Raw genomic sequence first — 21,138 nt, forward strand, 5'->3', positions numbered from 1 at the left:
TTTAAAGACTTAAAAATACAAAATTGCAAAAACAAAATAATTTCAAAAAGTGTCCACATTTTAAATGATGCCACATTAATTCATTTATCAATCTATTTATCTGTCATTTAATCATAAAGTTTACCAAATGAACAATTTTTAAAATCAAAGTCAGTCTGACATCCACTTATTCCCACTGTTGAATAATCGAAAGCAGTCGCTAAAAGATTTTGCAACATGTATTTGCAACAGCTTTTCACGTGCAAGGAATTTCCACAGTAGCCGCAGGTTGAATGAATCAGCCGTCAGCGAGCTTGTCATAACATGGGATTAATGCCATGAATGTGTGGATTCCTCCTTTTAATCGCCGTTTCAAAGAATGAGCCCGACCACATCTGAACCTAATGGAGATGCGTTCATTAACATCTAAAAGCATTTGGTGGCGGCGAGGGGGGAGGGGCTTGTTGCTTGATCGAGATCAAAAGTTACAGTTTGCACGTGGCTGCCGGACAAAGGTTTGTGCGACGGCTCATAGAAATGTGACCAACAAAAAGAAAGAGAGAGAGAGGAAGAGAGAGAGAGAGGGGGGGGTGGTGGTTTCCTTTAATAAAAAAAAAAGAAAAACAAAAAAACAAAGCTTTGACACCACCAGCACGTTGTATGTGGCGTAACCAACCCCACCTCCCCTCCCCACCACCACCACCACCACCCGTGCACACACACACACAACTCAATTGGGGCCTTTTCACCGGACAAAAGCGGTACACATCCGTTTGTGCAGCCGTGTGCAGGAATAAGGAGGTGGAAGAGGCTCTTTTGGTGGCTGCACCTGTCCTATTTTCCCCAAAGGCTCTAATAAGCAGATAACAGGCTGCCGAGAAGGAAGGGGGAAAAAGTAGGGGGGGGGGGGTCCCATGGAAGAGGAAGTGGGGGGGAGTCCATGGAGGTGCAAGACTAGACTCCACCTTCTCCTCATCTGACTGAAATTAATTAGATCCTCCTTTGAGGTCACGGCTTTTTTCTTCTTCTCATCTTTTTTTTTTTTTTTTTACAGCAGCCACTCACTCACTCACTCACTCACTCACTCCTTTGGTTTGTTTTCATCATTCCGGGTGACCAGTGGTTCTCCCTTTTTCAACCACAGCAACAAATAAGTAAATAAATACATCCAAACAGTTTTGCTGTTTTTTTTTCCCCGAGGGTCAAATTCTCTGCTGCTCAGTGACACCTGCCACTTTCTCCCCCCTCCTCTTCCTCCCCCTCCCTCTCTTTTCCTTCTCGTTCGGACCCTGAGTGGGTTGCACGTGCAGGCCCGTGTCTCCGTGTGAAGCTGCTCCCAGGTAGCAGTGGGAGAAAGTCCTTCTTCTCCTCCTCCTCTACCGCGATGTGGTGAGTAATTCAGCCATAATCCTCCTTTCTCCTCTCCTCCTCTCCTCTCCTCTCCTCTCCCCTCTGCCTTCACCCCTTCTCTCCCCCGCCACCCTCCCCTCTCCCGCCGTTCCATTCATATTCTAATCACAGCTTTCCCCTTCTCCAGCTCTCAGGCACTCCATCAGAGCCCTCCCAGTCTCGGGGCTTTGCACTTTTACTTCCCCCCTCCTTTTGTGGTGCCGGTCCCTCTTCTCGGAGGCGAAACCCCCCCAAAAAATAAGGTTGCCACAGCAAAAGAGTGAGTGATAAAGAGGCGGCTGACAAGCCCGCAAGGAAAATTCACACCGGTGCCGATCTCGGCCGTGTCGGGGACGAGGGAGCGAGGGAGCGAGGGAGCGAGGGAGTGCTGGTGGCCTCCTCGTGGTGACCGGAAAGCAACAGAAGAAGAAAGAGGTGGAAAAGATTGACGGTGAGGCGGCAAACCGATGCAGTGAGGCAACAAGTGGCACAAACACACACACAGCAGATAAAGTTTGACAACGGGCTAAAGTGTCGGCTGTGTACATTTGCATGGAGCAACGTATTAAACGCCATAATAGAAAAAGGGGGAGGCCATGGTGTTGGACCACGTAGATCTAAGCCTCTCTCTCTCTCTCTCTCTCTCTCTCACTCTCTCTCTCTCTCTCTCTCTCTCTCTCTCTCGCTCTCTCTCTCTCTTTTCTCTCTTCGTTGGGAGGGAGCTTTTCTTATTCAAAACAGCCCCACAAAAGACTTCCAGTGAGCCTTGCCACATCCCCATCTGACTTGGGGGCCATTCATCAGCCTTCCAAGCCTATCAATGACATGTCCCCATCAGGGCTCCTATAAAATCAGCCCCCTTTCCCATGAAACATCAGCAAACATTTTGACGGCTCTGGCTTTCCCCCCGCTGGATTTCTGGAGTCTCCTCCACCACCTCCTCCTCCACCACCACCCCTCCTTTCCTCCCTCACTCCCAGCCACCACCCCCTCGTACCCCCACTTCTCCTCCTCCTGCCAATACCAGCCCTCTCTGGGTGAACCTCAGATTCTCAACATCTCCTGTGACGGCCAGTGGTCACGGAAACGCACAGCGAGACCACAGTCAGCGGCGGCGGCGGTGGCGGCGGCGGCGGCGAGGAGGGGGAAACGTGCACTGAGCCATTTTCTTGGAGGAGCCGGCGCTGTTGATGGGAAGAGGATGCATTGCGGGCTGCTGGAGGAGCCTGATATGGATTCCACAGGTCAGTGTCTTTTCTTCAGTCGCCTTGTGAGGATGGTCGGTGAGGAAAAGAGGAAAATAACTTGAATAAAGACTGTGTGAGCTGCTGCTGCTGCTGCTGCTGCTGCTGCTGCTCCTCAGACTTTCCTCCAGGCGTTCAGAGCAGGTGCCTGGATGGTGACTTTGCCACTTTTTTTTTCTCTTTGAAAAAATAATCCCAGACTGTTATTTGGTTGTTTTAATGGCAAACTTTCATAGAATTGCCAATATTGTTGGAGAACATAGTTGTCCAAAGCTCAGTGTTGAGTAACAAAAAACAGAAATAGCATTTAATATATATATATATTTTTTTATCTAATCAATTTTAATATCTCATGTTTTGTTAAAAACACTCAAGCAAACTGGCGCATTTCACCTTTCAATAAGGTGGTTTGGAGATTTTAAATTGCAGCACTATAATTATTTCACTGTGATTTTACCCAGCAGAATTCCTCAGTCATTCTTGACGGAATTGAAAATTAAACATGCAACAGTTTCACGGCCAGTTCTTATTCTGAAGGTGGCTGATGGGATGAATGGAATGAAGCAATTTGGATTTCACTGTGGAGCAACGTGGCCCTGAGTGTGTTATTAAAGGAGTGAACATCCGTTTCACTTGTTGATCAAATTTAATCCAATTATTTCGATCCCTCAACTCATGAGCTCCGGCAGCAGATGAAGCCTGAGCTCTGAGCCTGCGTGGAGAATTAGCTCCACTTCAGCGGCCTCACTTCTCTTTCCCAGGGGCTGCTCTGCTTCTCTTTCTTCTATCACCATCGTAATTTAGCAAAACGAGCAAATACCGTCGTCAAAAACCCTTGCTCGTGGTGTAATTGTGAAATTTAAATTGTCCTGAGTTGTAGATTGTGTGGCCGTGCTGGCATGAAAGCACAAAGCGATGCACGTTCAGGGTTATTAATCAGTAAAGTAACTGTGATCGTGATTGGAGCGCAGCTACTAGGAGGAGAAAGTTTGTTTGTCATGTTTGTGTGACATTTTATTAAATCGGTTCACCACATCTGAGCCCTGCATCCTCTCCAGAGGAGCCGCGCCGAGTGGATATTAACCGAGTGTGTGTTTATAATTATGGTTGAGATTTTTAATTCACTCCAGCATGAAACTTTGTCAGTTTCCACAATTTCAGAGTTTTGAGTGTCATTTTACTGCTGCTGCAGTTGCTGGTTGTCGTTTAGAGTTAAGACTTAGTGCGCTAAAAATATTTGAAGCGATTTGAGTGATTCATTTGGCAAAATAAACATTCACTTGACTATTTGTACTTAAGTAAAATAATCAATTAGCAGCTTTGAATTAGCAGGTGCAGTGTCATCTGTTTTACTGGAAAATATATCTTTATTTACTTTTTTGAGAACTATAGTGGGATATGAAACAGCCGGCAAAATGAGCTAAAATCAACAAATCAACAAAGCATGTCGTTATTGAAAAATACAAGTTAGGAAATACCTTGCTTCATTTCAAGGGGAAGAATAAACGCTCACGCACAATTAGGCCCTCATTCAGAATCAAAATTGAAGATGGATTTATCGGGCTGTTTGGACATGAAAAGCGTCAGTGTTGGGCTGCTGCGGGGAAAAGTGGCCCGGTTGAGCTTTTTCAAAGTATAAATTAAAAACGGGACAATGGCCTCCATTGCAGCACACTGCTGCAGTGCCGTGCACGGGCTCTTTTAAGCAGTGTGTGTACGCTCCGAGTCTCCTGGGAACAATGCTGGATTCCTGCCGGCCTGCTGAAAACATCTCAAATAGAGCCGTGGCAGCACCGTGGCCCACACAAGCCATTGTCTTCCGCTCGCCCTGTCACATTAGTGACATTTAATGTGGCCTGTGAAGCCGCTGATTTGCACTGTTTATGTAAATACAGCTTTGGCTGAGCGCAGGCTGCCCAACAAAACAAGCTGCCTTCAGACAGTTAGAAAGAAAATAACCCATCTGTGTTTAAAAAGAAAATGAAAACACAAAAACTCTGTGTTTCTGTGTTTAAAAAAACCCCACAAAAACACAGAAATTGAAATTGCAAACAAACCAAATGTTTGCAATTTCAATCATTTGGTTTGAAATTGCAAACCAAATGTCTGCTTTTACATTTTTTTTTCTAATTGTGATGATTCCTCTGTCGTGTCTTTCCAGAGAGCTGGATTGAAAGGTGCCTCAACGAGAGTGAGAGCAAGCGCTACTCCAGTCACACGTCTCTGGGGAACATGTCCAATGATGAACGTAAGCAGCAGCAGCAGCAGCAGCAGCAGCAGCAGCAGCAAACTGCACCACACCAAACTGCACTCAGAGTCCTGCAGTCCTGCCAGCCTGCTGCCATTTACTGCATGTCTAGTTACTGCTGGCACAGAAATCAATTAAACACATCTACACACACACACACACACACACACACACACACACACACACACACACACAAATATATACATATATATTTTCTATATCTTCATTGTACCATTGTTGAAATAAACCTTTCAGATGTTATGCTGTATACTTTAAACCATATATATGGCATATGTGTGTGTGTGTGTGTGTGTGTGTGTGTGTGTGTTGTACAACTACCCCCTCAAAAAAGTTCAATAAGTCATGAGAAGGTTTTTTGATTGTCATTGCAGATGAAGAGAAAGAGAACAACAGAGCCTCTAAACCACATTCGACACCGGCGACTTTGGAATGGTGAGTTTTAAAACATTTACAATTAACGTTTCTATTTGTTCTGTTTTTTGTTTGTTCACTTGAGTATTTTAATGTCAAAAAGAATGCAACTAAAACAAACATTCAATAAATATATCAGAGGGGGCAAATTATTAATAATTATTTAGAATTATTTACCCCAAGGTTTTGGATGAACAAGCTTCATGTTAAATATAATCGTGTGAAAGTTTGTTGGGCTGCGCTTACAGAGTTGCAATTCATTTCAGCCACGTTAAATAGAAAAAAAGAAAAGAGAAAAATAAAATTCTAATTTTTGAGATGTTTAAGATTGAGATTTTGAATTTGTGTAAATCATTTATTTTAGTCTCAAAATGACGGTGAAATAAGGCTGTATATTTGTTTGTTTTTTAGTTCTTTAAGAAAATCCTAATATTTGGTAGAACTCATTTTTTAATCTCTGGTTTCTATAATAATAGTGATAACAATGCTATAACAATGCATAATAATATGGTAATAAACATGCCTCCAGTTTGTACGCACAGCTGGTTTGAGGGCCCCGTGACTAACGGCAGCTTTTACTTAATAGTATTGCGGCGTAATGGGCTCAGATGAATGTTAATCTGAATAAAGACACCCTGCTCAGTGGGGGGTTGAGACCCAGCGTGAGGAGCCGCAGTGGCTCAGCGGACCGTTTAAGAAACATTCTAAATGTTGCTTTAATTGGCCACTATTTATTGAGCATATTTAGTGGCTGTTTTCCATGAAAAGAAATGTTTTTTTTTGGATTGATTGTTATCTGTGTTTATTTTGCATATATAAAATTACAGTCCAACAAGGATTGATTGACGTTTTTTAATGATAAAAGCGAAAAGCCTCGGAGGTGAACGCAGTGAGCAGTAGAACAGACTTGGAAGCGTGCACACATGAGAGCGGCTCAAAGACGGACTCGCCTGGCAATACATGGTGTTTAAAATTGAAATTGATTTAAAATTAAAATTGAAATAAAAAAAGATGAAGTAAAACGTTAGCTTTCTCAGTGGATGGCCGAACGATCCGTGTCATTGTGGCAGTAGGACACTGACACGAGTCGTGTCTGCAGGCTGGTGGGAGAACATGAGATGAGGTGACGATACACGCTAAGACAGACATTCCTTCACTTCTTTCAAACGAACAACAGCTGGTAGTGATGGAGAGAAGAGCCGCTCACTCGGTTTGCTGCTCAGTCTCAGTTTCAAAATATCTCTGTCTTATTTTCATGAATATCTTTTTTTGTTTGTTTTAATCTGTTTTAGGAACGTTGACAAAAAAAAAATGTATGCCAAATAATAACACCATCCCTGAATCTAATGTTCTGCCTCGGTGCTTCCTGGAGGTCTATCTCATCTTTTCTTTTCAGATTTTCTCCTTTTAAAATCAACCCATATTTTCTTAAAACACATTCACATCAAAAATATCTGCTGCTATCTGTATTTTGCCGGTGAAAACGCTGTAAAGTTAAATGAAGCACTTTCACCTGTTTAACTAAGAGTGCAGAAAAACCCCTTGACCAAATATTACAGCAGAACCCTAAAGAGCCACCGTGCTGTTAATAAATCCAGAGGACCGCAGTTACATATCTCTCATCTGAACTGAATTAAAAGTTGTTACTTTGAGCAACTCTTTGTTTATAGAGAAATAGAGACGGGTGCAAACTACAACAAAGGCTGTTTGTTTGCATTTAATAAGAATTGACTGACTATATATACAATACACATATACAATATAACCAATGGAAATGTTCACATCAGAGAACAAATTCCCACTCGAACCTCCTGCACACAGGAGGACATGCAATACAAATGGTTCAAAATATTAGGAAATATACGATATACATTCATACTTCTTCGCTGGTGATATATTCAGAATAGATTGACAACAATGACTACATATGTGTTGCAATCATTGGGAGCAGCTACTTTGAGATCAGTTTTCTCTGAAGTGTCATACTTTGACTCCGCAGTGCATCAAGTGTTGCTCCAACCTGTCGGTGCCGTTGAGAAAACTGTATGAGTGGAAACTAGTTAGTTTACACTGGCCCAGGTCCAGGTTTCTATAAGTGAATATCATCCTAACACAACAGTCTCATAGACAAATAATAATGCAACATAGCTTTTACCCATTTGGCAGGCCGTGATCGGAGGGTCTGTATCTGCCTGTGTTTATATAAACACTGTGCGCTCCTGTTGTCTTCCACAGGCTAGAAGAGAATTATGAGATAGCAGAGGGAGTGTGCATCCCCCGGAGCGCCCTCTACATGCACTACCTGGACTTCAGCGAGAAGCACGACACGCAGCCCGTCAACGCTGCCAGTTTTGGAAAGGTGAGAGTCACAGTGTGCAACACTCACAGGGATCCATCAGCATTCAGTGGTAAATAATGATGTTGGTTTTTTTAGTTCACTAACTCATACTGAGCATTTGTATTTATTTACGTAGAGGGTCAGTTGTCTTGCTGGGGGGGGGGGGGGGGGGGGGTATTGGTCACATGGTGTCTGTCGTGGAGAGACTTGAGAGCGACGCCAGCAAACTGGAATTTATAGCAACATTGTTTCTAGAATGTTTTCTTATGCTCATGTGACCATCTGCCAGGTTTGGGCCTTGCACCTCCATCATATTAACGTTCTTAATTGAGAGTGCGTGATGAAATCTATTTTTCTTATTCTATTATTTTCTTAGTCTTCCAAACAGGGCCTTTAAAAATGAACACAACATTGGCTCTTCAGGAGGTCATTACAACTGCATCTTAAATGACAGTGCGTAGTGTGTATACGATGAGTTGTCATTAAAAATAAAAAAAATAAAACAGCTCAATATCAGGGTGCTGACGCACTGATCGGACCTGGTCCACACACCGTTCAAGCAAAACAGATTAAACAAAAAAAAAAAAAGTGATTTGAAAAGAAAGCCAAGCTGCATCCCTGCGTGCAATAATCTGCCACACAGGACAGCGAGCCGCAGCATTAGTCTGGCTGTTTCATGCCTGGCTTGGTTTGTGTTCTGGCTGCTGTTGAAGCAATATGAGGCTGAGCTCAGTGTGAAGCAGGCAGAGCTCGCCGCTCACCGCCGCCTCAACACCTAATCTAGTGCCAAAGGAGATGTGCTTTCGTCTGTTCCCACAACCCCAAGGAGTTCCACAGCCTTCCTACCCCCAGCCATCCCAGAGCTCTGGACCGCAGCCCCAACCCCCAACCCCCAACCCCCAACCCCCTGCGCTCCCACCCCCTCGGCAGCTCCTGTCGGAAGATATTGAAAAAGAGAAGGGGCCTGGATTAATGTGTAATTAAAGGAAATTTGGAAGGGTGAGATGTTGCGGAATGTTAGATCAGTGGCTGGAGCAGTGTGGGGTGTCCTTTAGGAAGGCTTCATTGATTCAGGACAAAAAAACGAGAGAGGGCCCGGACTGCCTCCCTGTCTGCTCATTTATCAAGCGGGGCCTGACAGAAACTTCACAGCTTGGCCTCTTTTTTCATCCCACACAATGGAGAGCTACACTGTTTGCTAAAGTTTCTGCACCAGGAGCCAGACTGAGGAGCCAATCTCTCTGGACAAAACCAGAGGAGCGGAGGATGGAAGGAGTGGAGGAGAGGAGAGGAGAGGAGAAGAGAGGGGGAGCAATAGCAGCAGCAGAGAAAGTGATATTTTAGAAGAGAGGTTTCATCTTAGCTGCGAACCCAACACCTTCCCTTTTCATTTAAATACAACAAACATTTTACATCTTTAATATATTTCAGTAGTGCATCTTCATGCCACCAGGTCTTTGTGCTTTAGACCCTTTTAGTCTTTGATGTCTCTCTTTAATAACGTCCCACTCTCCTCCCACCCGCCACCGTCAGATCATACGCCAACAGTTCCCGGCGTTGACCACCAGACGACTCGGGACGAGAGGGCAGTCAAAGTGAGTTCCTGCTTCACTGGTGTCCACAAACACTCCTCCACATCTACACACACAGACACACTGCATATATGCAACACTGCTGCTCATGCAAGTGAAGACTTGGGTTCTGATTGACTTTTAAAAGTTTTTTGCTTTTTTTTTGCTTTTTCTTAATGCTGATGTCTCCTGTATGATGAACATAAAGTACCCTGACTGGTACATTTCAGTTTTATTATTATTATTATTATTATTATTATTATTATTATTATTATTATTATTATTATTATTGCTGTATAGCTGTAGTTGTACTTTGTGTAATTTTTGGGGGATTTCTTTTATGTTCATCTAGCGTTATTTCAAATGACTGTTTACACAAAACACACGTGACTGAATCAGCTGCTCGAGAAGTTCACCCTTATTTTCATGTGTGCACGTGTGGTGCGCCTGTCCTCTGCTGAACACTCTCGGCCGGTGCCCCTCTGCAGGTACCACTACTACGGCATCGCGGTGAAGGAGACGTCGCAGTACTACGACGTGATGTACTCCAAGAAGGGGGCGGCGTGGGTGAACGAGACGGGCAAGAAGGAGGTCACCAAGCAGACAGTGGCATATTCACCGCGCTCCAAGCTGGGGACGCTGCTGCCAGAGTTCCCAAATGTCAAAGACCTAAATTTGCCCGCCAGCCTGCCAGAGGAGAGGGTAAACAGCACTTTTAAAAGTCCATCCTTACAGCTCCGACCCCCCCCCCCCCACACACACACACACACACACACCCCACCCCCTTCCTTCTCCTCCCACCATCCCGCCGCCATCCCACCGTCTCTGCGCCCCCTCTGGCTCCAGCCTTTTATCTGCCCCTGGGACCTTCACTGGCTGGCACTCAGGGAAGGACCTTGAGGATTTATATGCTGGCTCCTCACTAACTCTTAATCTTTTGGGGGAGATAATAAGATCTAGCCGTGGACAAAGGACAGGCACTAGCTGTCTGCCTTTTAAAGAGGAGGCCATGATTTTAAATGGTTTGTGTTCTGCTGATCTCTAAAGCTCGGGTTTGTATGACCGCGCTGCGGCCCAGACCTGTAACATGTATTTATAGGTTTGCGTGCTCTGCGCAAGATTTATTCTCTTGTTTTTTTTAAGCCCCCTTCCCTGAAAGAGCAAAACGTTTGTGATAGCGTGAGTGTTGTCGCCCACAGGTGTCCACCTTCATCATGATGTACAGGACACACTGCCAGCGGATACTGGACACTGTCATTCGAGCAAACTTTGATGAGGTAAGCCTTTGTTTATCTGCTGGACCAGGTGGTGGGCAAACTGTTAGACTGGTGGGGCCACAATGGGTTCTAAGACTTGACATGTTGCTTTAATGTCTACTGAAAGTGAACAAAATGTCTTTGAAGCTCTACGGCATTTAGCTCTTTATTGAAATGACAGAAAACGCTGGAAAAATGACTTAAAATGACTTTTACTGACTATGAATATCATTTCTTCAAGTTCTTCAAGCAGGCCAGATTAAATAGTTTAGCAGGCCGCATATGGCCCCCGGGGCCATAGTTTGCCCATGCCTGCTCCTGACTCACAATATGACGTGTTGCTTTTTTTTTTTTTTTTTTTGCTTTTTCATCCCCCATCTAACTTTGAGCGTCTCTGTTTTGTGGTGCGTTCAGGTGCAGAGCTTCTTGCTGCACTTCTGGCAGGGGATGCCTCCACACATGCTGCCTGTCCTGGGCTCCCCCACCGTGGTCAACATTGTCGGTGTGTGTGACTCCATCCTGTACAAGGCCATCTCTGGGGTGCTGATGCCCACCGTCCTGCAAGCGCTGCCTGATAGGTGAGCTGCTGTCAGAACCATCGCTAGTCGAGCGACTGGACTGGGAGGGATTTTTATTGAAACGCACAGTGAAATTATTTGAATGTAAACTCAAGAGAGGGAAAACGCCTGTATTCTTAGAATGACATTTATTTATAGGAAAATAATTCTAACATTTAATATATAACATACAACATATACCGGTAATAGAAATAGAAATTATTTTTTTTAAATACAACTTTCAATGATTAGTTGACATCTGACTGAGGACTCTATTTCCTCACTTTTTCAAAAGCAATAAAAGACATTTGAGATTTTTTGAGTATTTTGTTCATTGACACAAAAACTGTCATTTGAACTACTTGTGTCAGTCTGTGCGTTGTGTCTCATCATTCTTTTCTTTTTTTTTTAAAATTTCTCTCACCCACACAGTTTGACTCAGGTCATCAGAAAATTTGCCAAACAGCTCGACGAGTGGCTGAAAATAGCTCTTCACGATCTTCCGGAAAACCTGAGAAACATCAAATTTGAATGCAAGTATAAAAATCCTCCCCTCCCCCGACATCCCGTCTTGAGTAACACACAACATCCAGCGAGGTGAAGCATAACTGTGTGTGTTTGTGCTTCCAGTGTCCAGGAGATTTTCTCAGATTCTAAAACGGCAAACGTCCTTAAACCATCTCTGTCAGGTGACTATCGATCGCCCAGTGGTGTTCTTTAATTTATATATATATAAAAATAAATATTTTTTTAAATAAAATCACAATAAAAACACACACACAGAGCTGATAAGTGAAATGTATTCACCGGTGTGAGTAATATCGTTGCGTCCGCCTTCAGGCGTCACGGACCGTGATCAACAGCGCCGACATCACCTTTCAAATGCTGGAGGACTGGAGGAATGTGGACCTGAACAGCATCACCAAGCAGACACTTTACACCATGGAGGACTCACAAGAGGAGCACAGGCAGCTTATTATCCACTGTAGGTTCACGCAGCGGAGCCGCTGCACTCTCACACGCTGCCAGAGAGAGAATTACACTCTGCCGCCACACAAACAACACACTGAGGGGGCAATCATTCCCACGACCAGCCCAGTCAGGGCATTAATGGCAGAGAGCAAGAGGTTAAACAAGTTCACTCCTCTCTGAAACACCCCGCCGAGCATCTCCGAGCTGTCCTGATGGGGTCAGAGGTCAAAGATAGGCGGAGGTCTCGCTGCGTTCAGACTGGTTTGCATCCACATTTCTTTTGGTGTTGTTGTTTAACATTGTTATAGTGAAAGTCTATAACTTTCCCATTTGTAATTATCACTTCAGCCTCTTTCAATCATCCAAGAAATGCCATAGACATGTAGCCCTCTGTTTACAGCCAAGACCAAAAGAAAGTTTTTGACTTGACCTTCCACATGTTTGCAAGGGACTAAAACAAAGCAGTTAAAGGGTGAAAGGAACACCTGACTGGGGGTGTTGTCACTAACCCGGCAGTTTCCCATTGTGACATCACAAAGGGGCCGTTCTCCAATTTTCACATACTACCTGAAAAATAGAGAAAGCAAAAGAAATAAATGATGGACTCCACCCATTGCTGGGGAGTCACTGTCAGTGCAGTGGCATCAATTCCGCTGTTGGAAGTCAAATTTGTGTTTGACGGAACTTCACCTAAAATCTCCTCCTCCTCTGGCAGTGTACCAAGAGTTTGACCGTCTGCTGGAGGAGCAGTCTCCAATCGAGGCCTACATCGAGTGGCTGGACACCATGGTGGACCGCTGTGTCGTCAAGGTGAGGCTGCAACGACTCTGAGCAGATGTCAGCTTTTTTTTTCTCGCTCTTTTTCAAGTCCAACACAGTGCGTCTGCGTCAGCCTGCCGTCCGCCTCCCATTTGAGAAGTGATTTTGAACTCCGGGGCGCAGTGAGAGGAGTTAACCCATAAAGAGACACCTGTGGCAGGGAGTCCTGCTCATCCGCATAGCAGCTCTCCCAGTTAATGATGTCTTCAAGCTTCCCATTTGCCTCCATTATGTGCCAGATATGGCCTTGTAAAATTTGGTTGCCCCGACAACGTCTTGGAGCGCGCAGACAATAGTTCAATGGGAAGGCGTGTCCCCGGGGGCAAATTAAATAGTTGACTTGTTGACATGTTTTTCGTTCCTGAGGGTTAAGCCCCAGCGCGGACCTGGGGGTTAATTCTACCGCGGCAGCTACACCCTCCCACCCCCTCACGCTCCCCACACCCCACCCTTTCTCATGGAAATGCTCTCTCTAGGTGGCAGGCAAGAGGCCCGGATGCCTGAAAAAGGTGGCCCAGCAGTTCCTGCTGATGTGGTCGTGTTTCGGGACCCGAGTGATTCGAGATATGACCCTCCACAGCGCGCCCAGCTTCGGTGAGTCACTCTCGCTCCCACGCCGCTCCGCCAGGCAAAAAAAAGTGGCACACACACACACTGTATGAGCTCTGTATGAGCAAAATCTGCCGTTAAATTGCTGAATTAATCCCACAAATGAACCCTGTTGATTCGTCTATTATCTGTTTTTCTGCTGGGGGATGTAAGGAGAGCAAATAGCTGCTCAGTCAAACAATATTTTTTTTAAAAATGGTCCGTTCATAAAAAAACAAACACTACAAAACAATAATAATTCATGACACAGCTGTGAACGAGCCGGCCCAGCTGACCCAGTCCTCTAGAAAGTCCTCACAGGGGGGCCGACGCTGAGAAACAAGCAAAGTGCGGCTTTAACAGCTTGTCGGACTCGTGCACCAGCGAAGTTTTGCAATAAGCCAAGTGTAGTAAAAATAAGAGAAAAGTGTCTCTTCTCTCTGCTCCGGTGTCCTCCGGGTTTGTCTGTGAATATGAAAGACACAGCTGGTTGCGGTGTTTTGATAAAGCGGCTCCCTGTGCACAAACAGCTAATTAACAAAAGGCGACCCTCCCCTCTGCCGGCGCGTTTGTCCGTCTCTTTTCCATTTTATGACCGGTCAGTGTTATAGCCCCTGCTCCCCTGAATAGCCACAAGTGTTTATTATGCACACGGCGGCCACAGCCGCAGGCACAATGACACAATTGTGACCCCCCCCCACGCCACGGGCCCATCCTCCTCGCAACCCCGGGGTCAGCTGACATATTTCTGGCGGCAGGAATACACGGAAAAAATACGACTGCACGTCTATTTAATGACAGCGGCCCTGTCAGCCTGCAGGATGTGATGTCATCACTTGGATGTTTTTAGCCCAGATGGACGACATCAGTTCCATTTCTCTTTTTTTTTCTGAACAGTTGGTTAACATTTAGGAAGTTGATTGAACACAAAGTGAAAAACATCCTCCTATTTAAATTGAGCCATAATCACTTTGACCGGGTGCAGTGATTATGTTACCCAGCTGAAATGAATTAAAGCGTTTGCTGCTGTCAGGTGAACAAAAAAAAAAATCCAACTTTAAGAGCAACCGTGTATAGCTGGACACTCTGAACCAGACAGGAATAATCTGTGTTTGGTCCAAGCAGCACTTGCGGTTGTGTGCTGATCCTGGGTTGTCTGCACACAGGCTCCTTCCACCTGATCCACCTCATGTTTGACGACTACGTTCTATACCTGCTGGAGTCTCTGCACTGCCAGGAGAGAGCCAACGACCTCATGAGGGCCATGAAGGGAGACGGCAGCACAGGTGAGACTGACTGCAAAACTACCATTGGGTTTTTCACAGAACTGCTGCAGTTTCCAGGCTGAAGCACTTTGGCAGTTAAAAAGGTTTTATTATATACTCAAGCATTTTAATTATTTTATTCAATGCATTTGAATAGGTAGGGTTGCACATTTTAGACTTCATTATATGCTTTGTATGCAAAAGTGATCTGGATATAGTTTTTTTTTTTTTCCAGTTTGTCCACTTTTCTAAATGACCTTATTTTGTCATTTGCTGCTGTTGTTTTCACCTGTGACCAACCTGCTTGAACAGAAGATGTGGTTAAAGCAAAACTGCAATGAATAACATTATTCCAGTCTTTAGGTCGCCTGTTGTGTGTTTGCTCTTCAGTTCTGTACATTGACACCTCAGCTGAGGACGAGGCAGCTCAAAGTGAATGTGAATTGTCCCAGCAGAGAGAGAGGAGGAGTTCGCTCTGACGGAGGCCACTCCCACCTCCCCGTCGCCAGGATCCTACTCCCCCGCCCGCTCCGTCCACTCAGTGGGCGTGTCCTCGGCCAGCTCCCCGGCAGAGGCGGCGTCCCTGGAGTACAGCGGAGTCCCAACCACCACAGGTGAGGAAAGGACACAAAACAGACTCACACACTCACACACACACACACACGCACACACACACACACACACAGGTGCAGAGTCATGGGCTAAAAGACACACCTCTTCCCTGTGTCTGTATACATGTCTACCAGGCGCTGTTCAGTCTTATACGTGGTCCCTTACATACACAGTGACGACAGCAGGCGGCTCCACTCCAGAGGCCGGCCAGCAGCTTCCCTGCATGAGGAACAGCAGCCCGGCCACTCCCACCTCCTCCACCCACAGGATGCCGGTCTACACACACAGAGAGGAGCATGGGTAACGACCCCGCTGACAACACCTTGACTCGTTCCTCTGAGGGTTTCCTCTCTGAGTGAATCCTGCTCCCTCTGTTCCAGCTACACCGGGAGCTACAACTACGGCAGCTACCCCAACCAGCACCCTCACTCCATCCAGAGCCAGTATCCCAGTTTGGCCCACGAGCCGGCCATCAGCACACCCCTCCACTACTCTGCCTACCACAGGTCGTCTGCACAGGTCAGTGCCGGTGGTTGAAGCCAATGTAGCATTTTCCCTGAAAGAAAGAAACACAACTTTTACCTGAAAATAATGATTGTTTAAAAAACAAAATCAAAAGAGGGGTCACAGTATAAAATAGTCATGGTTATGTTCATAATTAATCAAGTTAATCATTTAAAACTTTTAAGAGATTTTAAAGTATTATATGTGCTTGTTGCGTGCATACAATTAATTAATTATTATGATTCATTCATTAATAGTATCTAATAAACGCATAGTAGTTGATGCTCTGTGCTCTGTTTTTTCACTGCTTGACTTGCAAAATAATAGTGTTTGTATTTTTGCAAAACAATAACATAATAATCAACATAGCAAAATTGCTCAAAATGGAAATCCAAAGTACTGGCAATTTGATATTATATCTACTCGATGTTTTTAAATGCATTTTAACTAGTGACTTGAATTTGCATGAATATTTGCTGTGGTGACAACATGACAAAGAATGGACACAATTTGTTTTTAGATTTGATGTTCAAATCCGGCCAGATTCAGCTTTTAACTGTAAGACCCCATTTAAACGTGAGCGTGTGGATCTTTGCCGTGTCGAACCTCGTCTGAGGAAGAACATTGGATTCAGTGATATCCCCTGCGTGAGACTGTGTGTGATTCACAGCAGCTGACCAGTAGACTTTTTTTTTTTTCTCAAATGAAAAATGTGCTCCAAACAGTCACAGCTGACTGACTGTGGAAACGCTATGAAAAGGGAACAAAAGCTTATTATTGGGACTATTGATTATAGTGACTGATGTGAGGTAACTCCTTTGATAGTCATTTCCTGTCGTGGGCCCTCCAGCCTCTGCTGCTTTCATAGTGGGAGGAGCTCAGCTGGCTCTCAGTGCTCACAACCAAACCCCTCCCACCAACACAGCGGAAGCAGACGGTGAAAGGTGGCCCTATTGGCCGGGGCCAAGAGGGGCCCCGCTCTCTTGCACGTCTTCCCAGCTTTCAATAGTCTCTTCATCTGTTTGAGCCACTGGCCACAGAAGTCGGGCAAAGGGGCGTTTATTAAAATATTGTTGTTCAATGGTCTCTTTTCTGCCCGTGAACAAGAGGCAGCTGAGCCGTCTGTTCTGCTCTCTGACCTGCGCTGGGTGTCTGCTTCCATGCTGTGATCCCTCATAATGGAATCCACTGTCATGTTTATATTTAGTGGGAAAAGGAAAAGACTCTCACTTCCACTTTTTTTTTAAGCCTGTCTCAGCTTAAATCGGGCACAATGCCGCCGCTTTGTGTCCGTGAGGATGAAGACAAAACTTTTCCAGCTCGCCATCTGTGTGAAATATTTTAGTCACCAGGCAGATTCAGCCGCAGCGCTCTGCGTCCAGTCACAGCTGGACAGAAATAGCTGCATGGACCTCCTGTTTTTGCTGATGGCTAATTGTCTCAATTGGCTTAATTTTCCATGTTGGTCGCCGTAGTTCAACTTTTAGAGCAATTGAACCTAGACGGGAAATGAGCAGTAGTCACTGTTACTGAGCCAAGAGTCAAGGACGCAGCCTCTCACATCTATTTATGTGTTCCAAAGGGCTTCTGGTCAGGGGATTAACATACATTTATAAAGGCCAATGCCAGTGAGGCCTTTCATGGATTTACATCAAAATAATAGAATGTAATACGAATAAAATCATAGCTGGAAATGGAACTACATTATATTTGCTATATTATTTCACCATGAGCTAATTCTGAATCTTCATCCCAAGAGCAAGGCTTCAGTACCTGTTTCACATTAACTGTACAATAAGGCCTGCAAATAATACCGTAGCAGTATATTCTAGCAACGAAGTGTTCTGTGTGTCTCTGGCCTTTCGGTGAGAAAAGTCTGTCTTTGTGAGCTTTAAAAGAGTCAGGTCTGAAATGCAGCCCTTTGTGACATCACAAAGGGTAATGATGGTTCTCCCGGGTTTGTGAGAAAATCGCTGCCTTCAGTGGCCACTATGTGGCACCTTGTTCTTGCATGGGTTCAAACTATGCTTTTCTCTGGGGATTTCAGAGGGTTATTAATTGCATGCGGCCCCACTGGAGGCCGGAAGAAGTCAAAGAGTGAATGTGGCTAATCAGTGTCTTTCATTGTCTCCTCCTCAGTACCAGCTCAACGGCCAGATGTCTCGAATGGAGCCTTGCTTGATGGGCAGCACCCCTCGGCTACACCCTGCACCTGTCGCCCCCCGGTGGCCAGACGTGTCGCCAGCTAACAGCTGTTACACCAGCCCACCTATGCATTCGTCCCGCTACGCCGCCCCGGGTGACATGTACTCGACCCTCGTCCCTCGCAGGAACTCCGAGTACGAACACTCGCAGCATTTTCCCGGCTTCGCCTACATCAACGGGGAAGCCACCACGGGCTGGGCTAAATAGTCTGTGTACGCTCCTGACGCTCCTGGCCTGCCAGAGCAGTGAATGCAAAGATTCTGAACACTTTCAATCAAGTACATTTAAAAAAAAAAAAAAAAAGAAGAAGAAGAAGAGGGAGAAGCTGAGGGATGAAGGTACCGCGGTCATAGGAATCACTGTGTGGATGTACTGATGGTTGGACTCCTGGCATCCGGTACTTTGATGACAGTGTCATTTGTGCAGAGGTCTTAAAAGACACGTTGAATAGTTGATTGTTATAAGAGAAATCAGTTCAAATCATGCTAAACTTGCAGCAAAATCATTTTGAGAGTGCAATGCTGCTGCCAAGCTGTGCCTTTGTTGTAAGGAATGTACACCTCTGCCAGAGTTTGCCTCGTCCGTCACACCAGTCAGATCATCCCGCCGAGCGCCGGTCTCCAGCCAGTCAGGCTGCTGTTGAAGCTGTAAACTGGCACCTGCACAATCTCAGCGACACCACTGTCCCCTGCCCTGTCCTCACTGGCGCACCGTGCAGCCTCAGACTGACGGGCTTCGGTGGAAGCAGATAGTGTGGCTGCCGTGTGGACAAACTGTACCGCCTTAACAGTTTCGTACAGTGGCACAAAGACAAAAGAATCGCTCATTAACTCAGTGATCACTGTGGTAATGTGTCTTCGTTTTGGTTTTTATTGTTTGAATGCTGTTCTTAAAAACAACAGTGTGAGTGTTTTGTGTTGCAATCTTTCTGCTGTTTTCCTCTGTAGGAGGTTATGTGTGTGTGTGCGTGCGTGTGTGTGTGTGTATATATATATAAATATATATCCTGGTGTATCCTTTATTTTCTATGTTACAGTTGGTACTTTGTTTGCTGTTTTGTATGAATAGTAAATGACACATTAACCTAGGGTTGTGTGTTTTATAATGCACTCAATGCTACTGAGGACCTATTACCCTATGGGTATTTATAAAAATGGAAAATATCAAAATGTATAGTAACATGAAGTCTATTCACTTTTCTGTAAATAAAAGCACTGAAACCATCTGTTTTGTGACTATTTCAGTTTCAACTGAATTGTCTGTGGGAAATAAATGATGCTACAAAGATATCGGTACAATATTTTACAAGACTTGTTTTTTTGTTAAGGTTCCTCCTGGCTTGCATTTTAAAGGATACCCAAAGTCTGTGAGTGTGACTGAACTGTAAAAGAGTTATACCAAGTATTTAATATCCAGAATGTATTTTAACCGCATGCAACTTTTGAATAATGACCGTTGCTTTAAAAGTGAGAGACAGGGAGAGAGAAAAAAACAACTAAACTTCTTCAAGTCAAGTCTGTATACTCCTGTCTCCATGTTATGGCAACACAGTGGGGGGTGGGGCCAGTAGCACAAGGGCCACAACATGGTAAGAAGCACATTTCTATAGAGAGAATGTCCTGCAGTGCTGGGGTCATTGCACCTCAGTCCCGTAACCTCTGACCTCTGACCTCTGCCAAGGTTTGTATTTATTGGGACACAGATCTGTGTTGTTCCGCTCCGAGATCCCGCAGGACGCGGCTTGGAATGAATAAGGAGGGGGGAAAAGCTCTAGCTGCTGTGATTAAATCATCTGTCTCGATCAATATCCAGAGAAAGGCTGAGGAGTCCAGATGTGCAGGAGAACGGCACCGGTGGCTGTGTGATAAGATCACAATCCATCACATTTTGACAAAACTAAAAGGCAAATCACATCTGTCAGCGATCAAAAGCATCTCCAAGTGATTTGTTTGAATAGTTTCTTCTGGCACGGCCACTTTAGCATGTGACACAGAACTGACAAGTAACAACAGAGTTAGTCATTTGAATACATAAAAACATAGCTTTATGTATTCATAACACAACATAACACGAGGTCAGCCCTGAAAAGATTTGCTTATTTCACAGTTCAGCTAAGCACTTCCTGGTTGAGGTGCTGGAGAACCGAACATTTTGCGAAACAAATCTTTCTCGGAAATTGTTTTATTGCACTGATTCAAGTGACTCATGGAAAAGAACTGCTTATCCCATCACTTGAGAAGGGAAATTCCCTCTCAACACACACACACACACACACACACACACACACACACACACACACACACACACACACACACACACACACACACACACCTCTCCATACTGTTCTAACACCTCTTGGCAGCTTTGATCTTCATGACACTTTTATAAATCTGCCTCAGTGAACCGAGCAGCCGGTTGCTTTTATCTCCTGCTTTCTGCTTGTGGGCACCAGAAGAACAAAGACCAGATATATTTATCAGTTGGTTGTATACATCGCAGTGACCAATAATAACTAAGAAAAGGGCATTTGTTTCGAAAATGCTCGCTGATGTGACTCACTGATGTTGGAGGAAATGTTGGTTTTTCTTTGAAAAGACACAATAAAAGGACGCTGAAACTAAAGCAACCTTGTTCAGGAGGTCTTCAGAACATCGTTATGTTCATTAATTAATATACGTGAATGTCTCTTTTTGCAAAACACAACTCCAGAAAACACACAAAAAGCTGAATGTGTGCGTTGCATCGTTTCACTCCTGTCCTATTCGCCAGTGTGGCCTGCTCTGTTAATACATTTTTTTTTTCGGTGATTAGAGATTTATTTCCCGGGATGTATTTACATTATAGGGAGCACAAGTCTCTTGAAGCAGTCAGATACATAAACAGGATAAATAACAGGCCCCTTGAGACGCACAGCCAAAGCATGTTTCCTGGCACATCCTCTATTCCTCCAACGACTTTCAGGCAAAAAAACAAAACAAAAGTCAATCATCATAAGTGGACTGATGGATGTCCGCTGATGACGTAGATGGATGTGCGCTTATGGCGTAGATGTTGAGATCCCTAACTGATTCCCATAACGCCTGTGCGCATAAGAAGGAAACTCAACACTCTCAGCTCACACCTGCGTGCTTTCAAAAAAAAACAACTGCTGCGCAAAAA

At 44.8% G+C, this 21,138-nt stretch overlaps 1 protein-coding gene across 3 annotated transcripts; it reads left to right on the top strand.

Moving 5' to 3' along the window:
* Positions 1 to 2,171: 2,171 nt before the first annotated feature.
* Positions 2,172 to 19,270, top strand: rfx4 (regulatory factor X, 4). Of its 3 annotated transcripts, none has more exons than XM_076014792.1 (18): positions 2,172 to 2,612; positions 4,774 to 4,860; positions 5,253 to 5,313; positions 7,528 to 7,651; positions 9,164 to 9,225; positions 9,690 to 9,903; positions 10,401 to 10,478; positions 10,872 to 11,035; positions 11,447 to 11,547; positions 11,645 to 11,703; positions 11,855 to 11,999; positions 12,702 to 12,796; positions 13,282 to 13,399; positions 14,560 to 14,679; positions 15,111 to 15,272; positions 15,405 to 15,570; positions 15,651 to 15,789; positions 17,914 to 19,270. In XM_076014792.1, exons 1-18 carry the CDS (start codon positions 2,189 to 2,191, stop codon positions 18,184 to 18,186), a joined length of 2,592 nt encoding a protein of 863 aa, XP_075870907.1. In that variant the 5' UTR covers positions 2,172 to 2,188; the 3' UTR covers positions 18,187 to 19,270. The 3 variants fall into 3 exon arrangements, with proteins under 3 accessions (XP_075870907.1, XP_075870908.1, XP_075870909.1); XM_076014793.1 differs by having other exon boundaries at positions 15,114 to 15,272; XM_076014794.1 differs by having other exon boundaries at positions 2,173 to 2,612; positions 15,444 to 15,570.
* Positions 19,271 to 21,138: the final 1,868 nt, after the last annotated feature.

This window comes from Nelusetta ayraudi, unplaced genomic scaffold (genome assembly GCF_046127955.1).
Source record: "Nelusetta ayraudi isolate G7.1 ecotype Tasmania unplaced genomic scaffold, CSIRO-AGI_Nayr_v1 ptg000173l, whole genome shotgun sequence".
Taxonomy (NCBI): domain Eukaryota; kingdom Metazoa; phylum Chordata; class Actinopteri; order Tetraodontiformes; family Monacanthidae; genus Nelusetta; species Nelusetta ayraudi.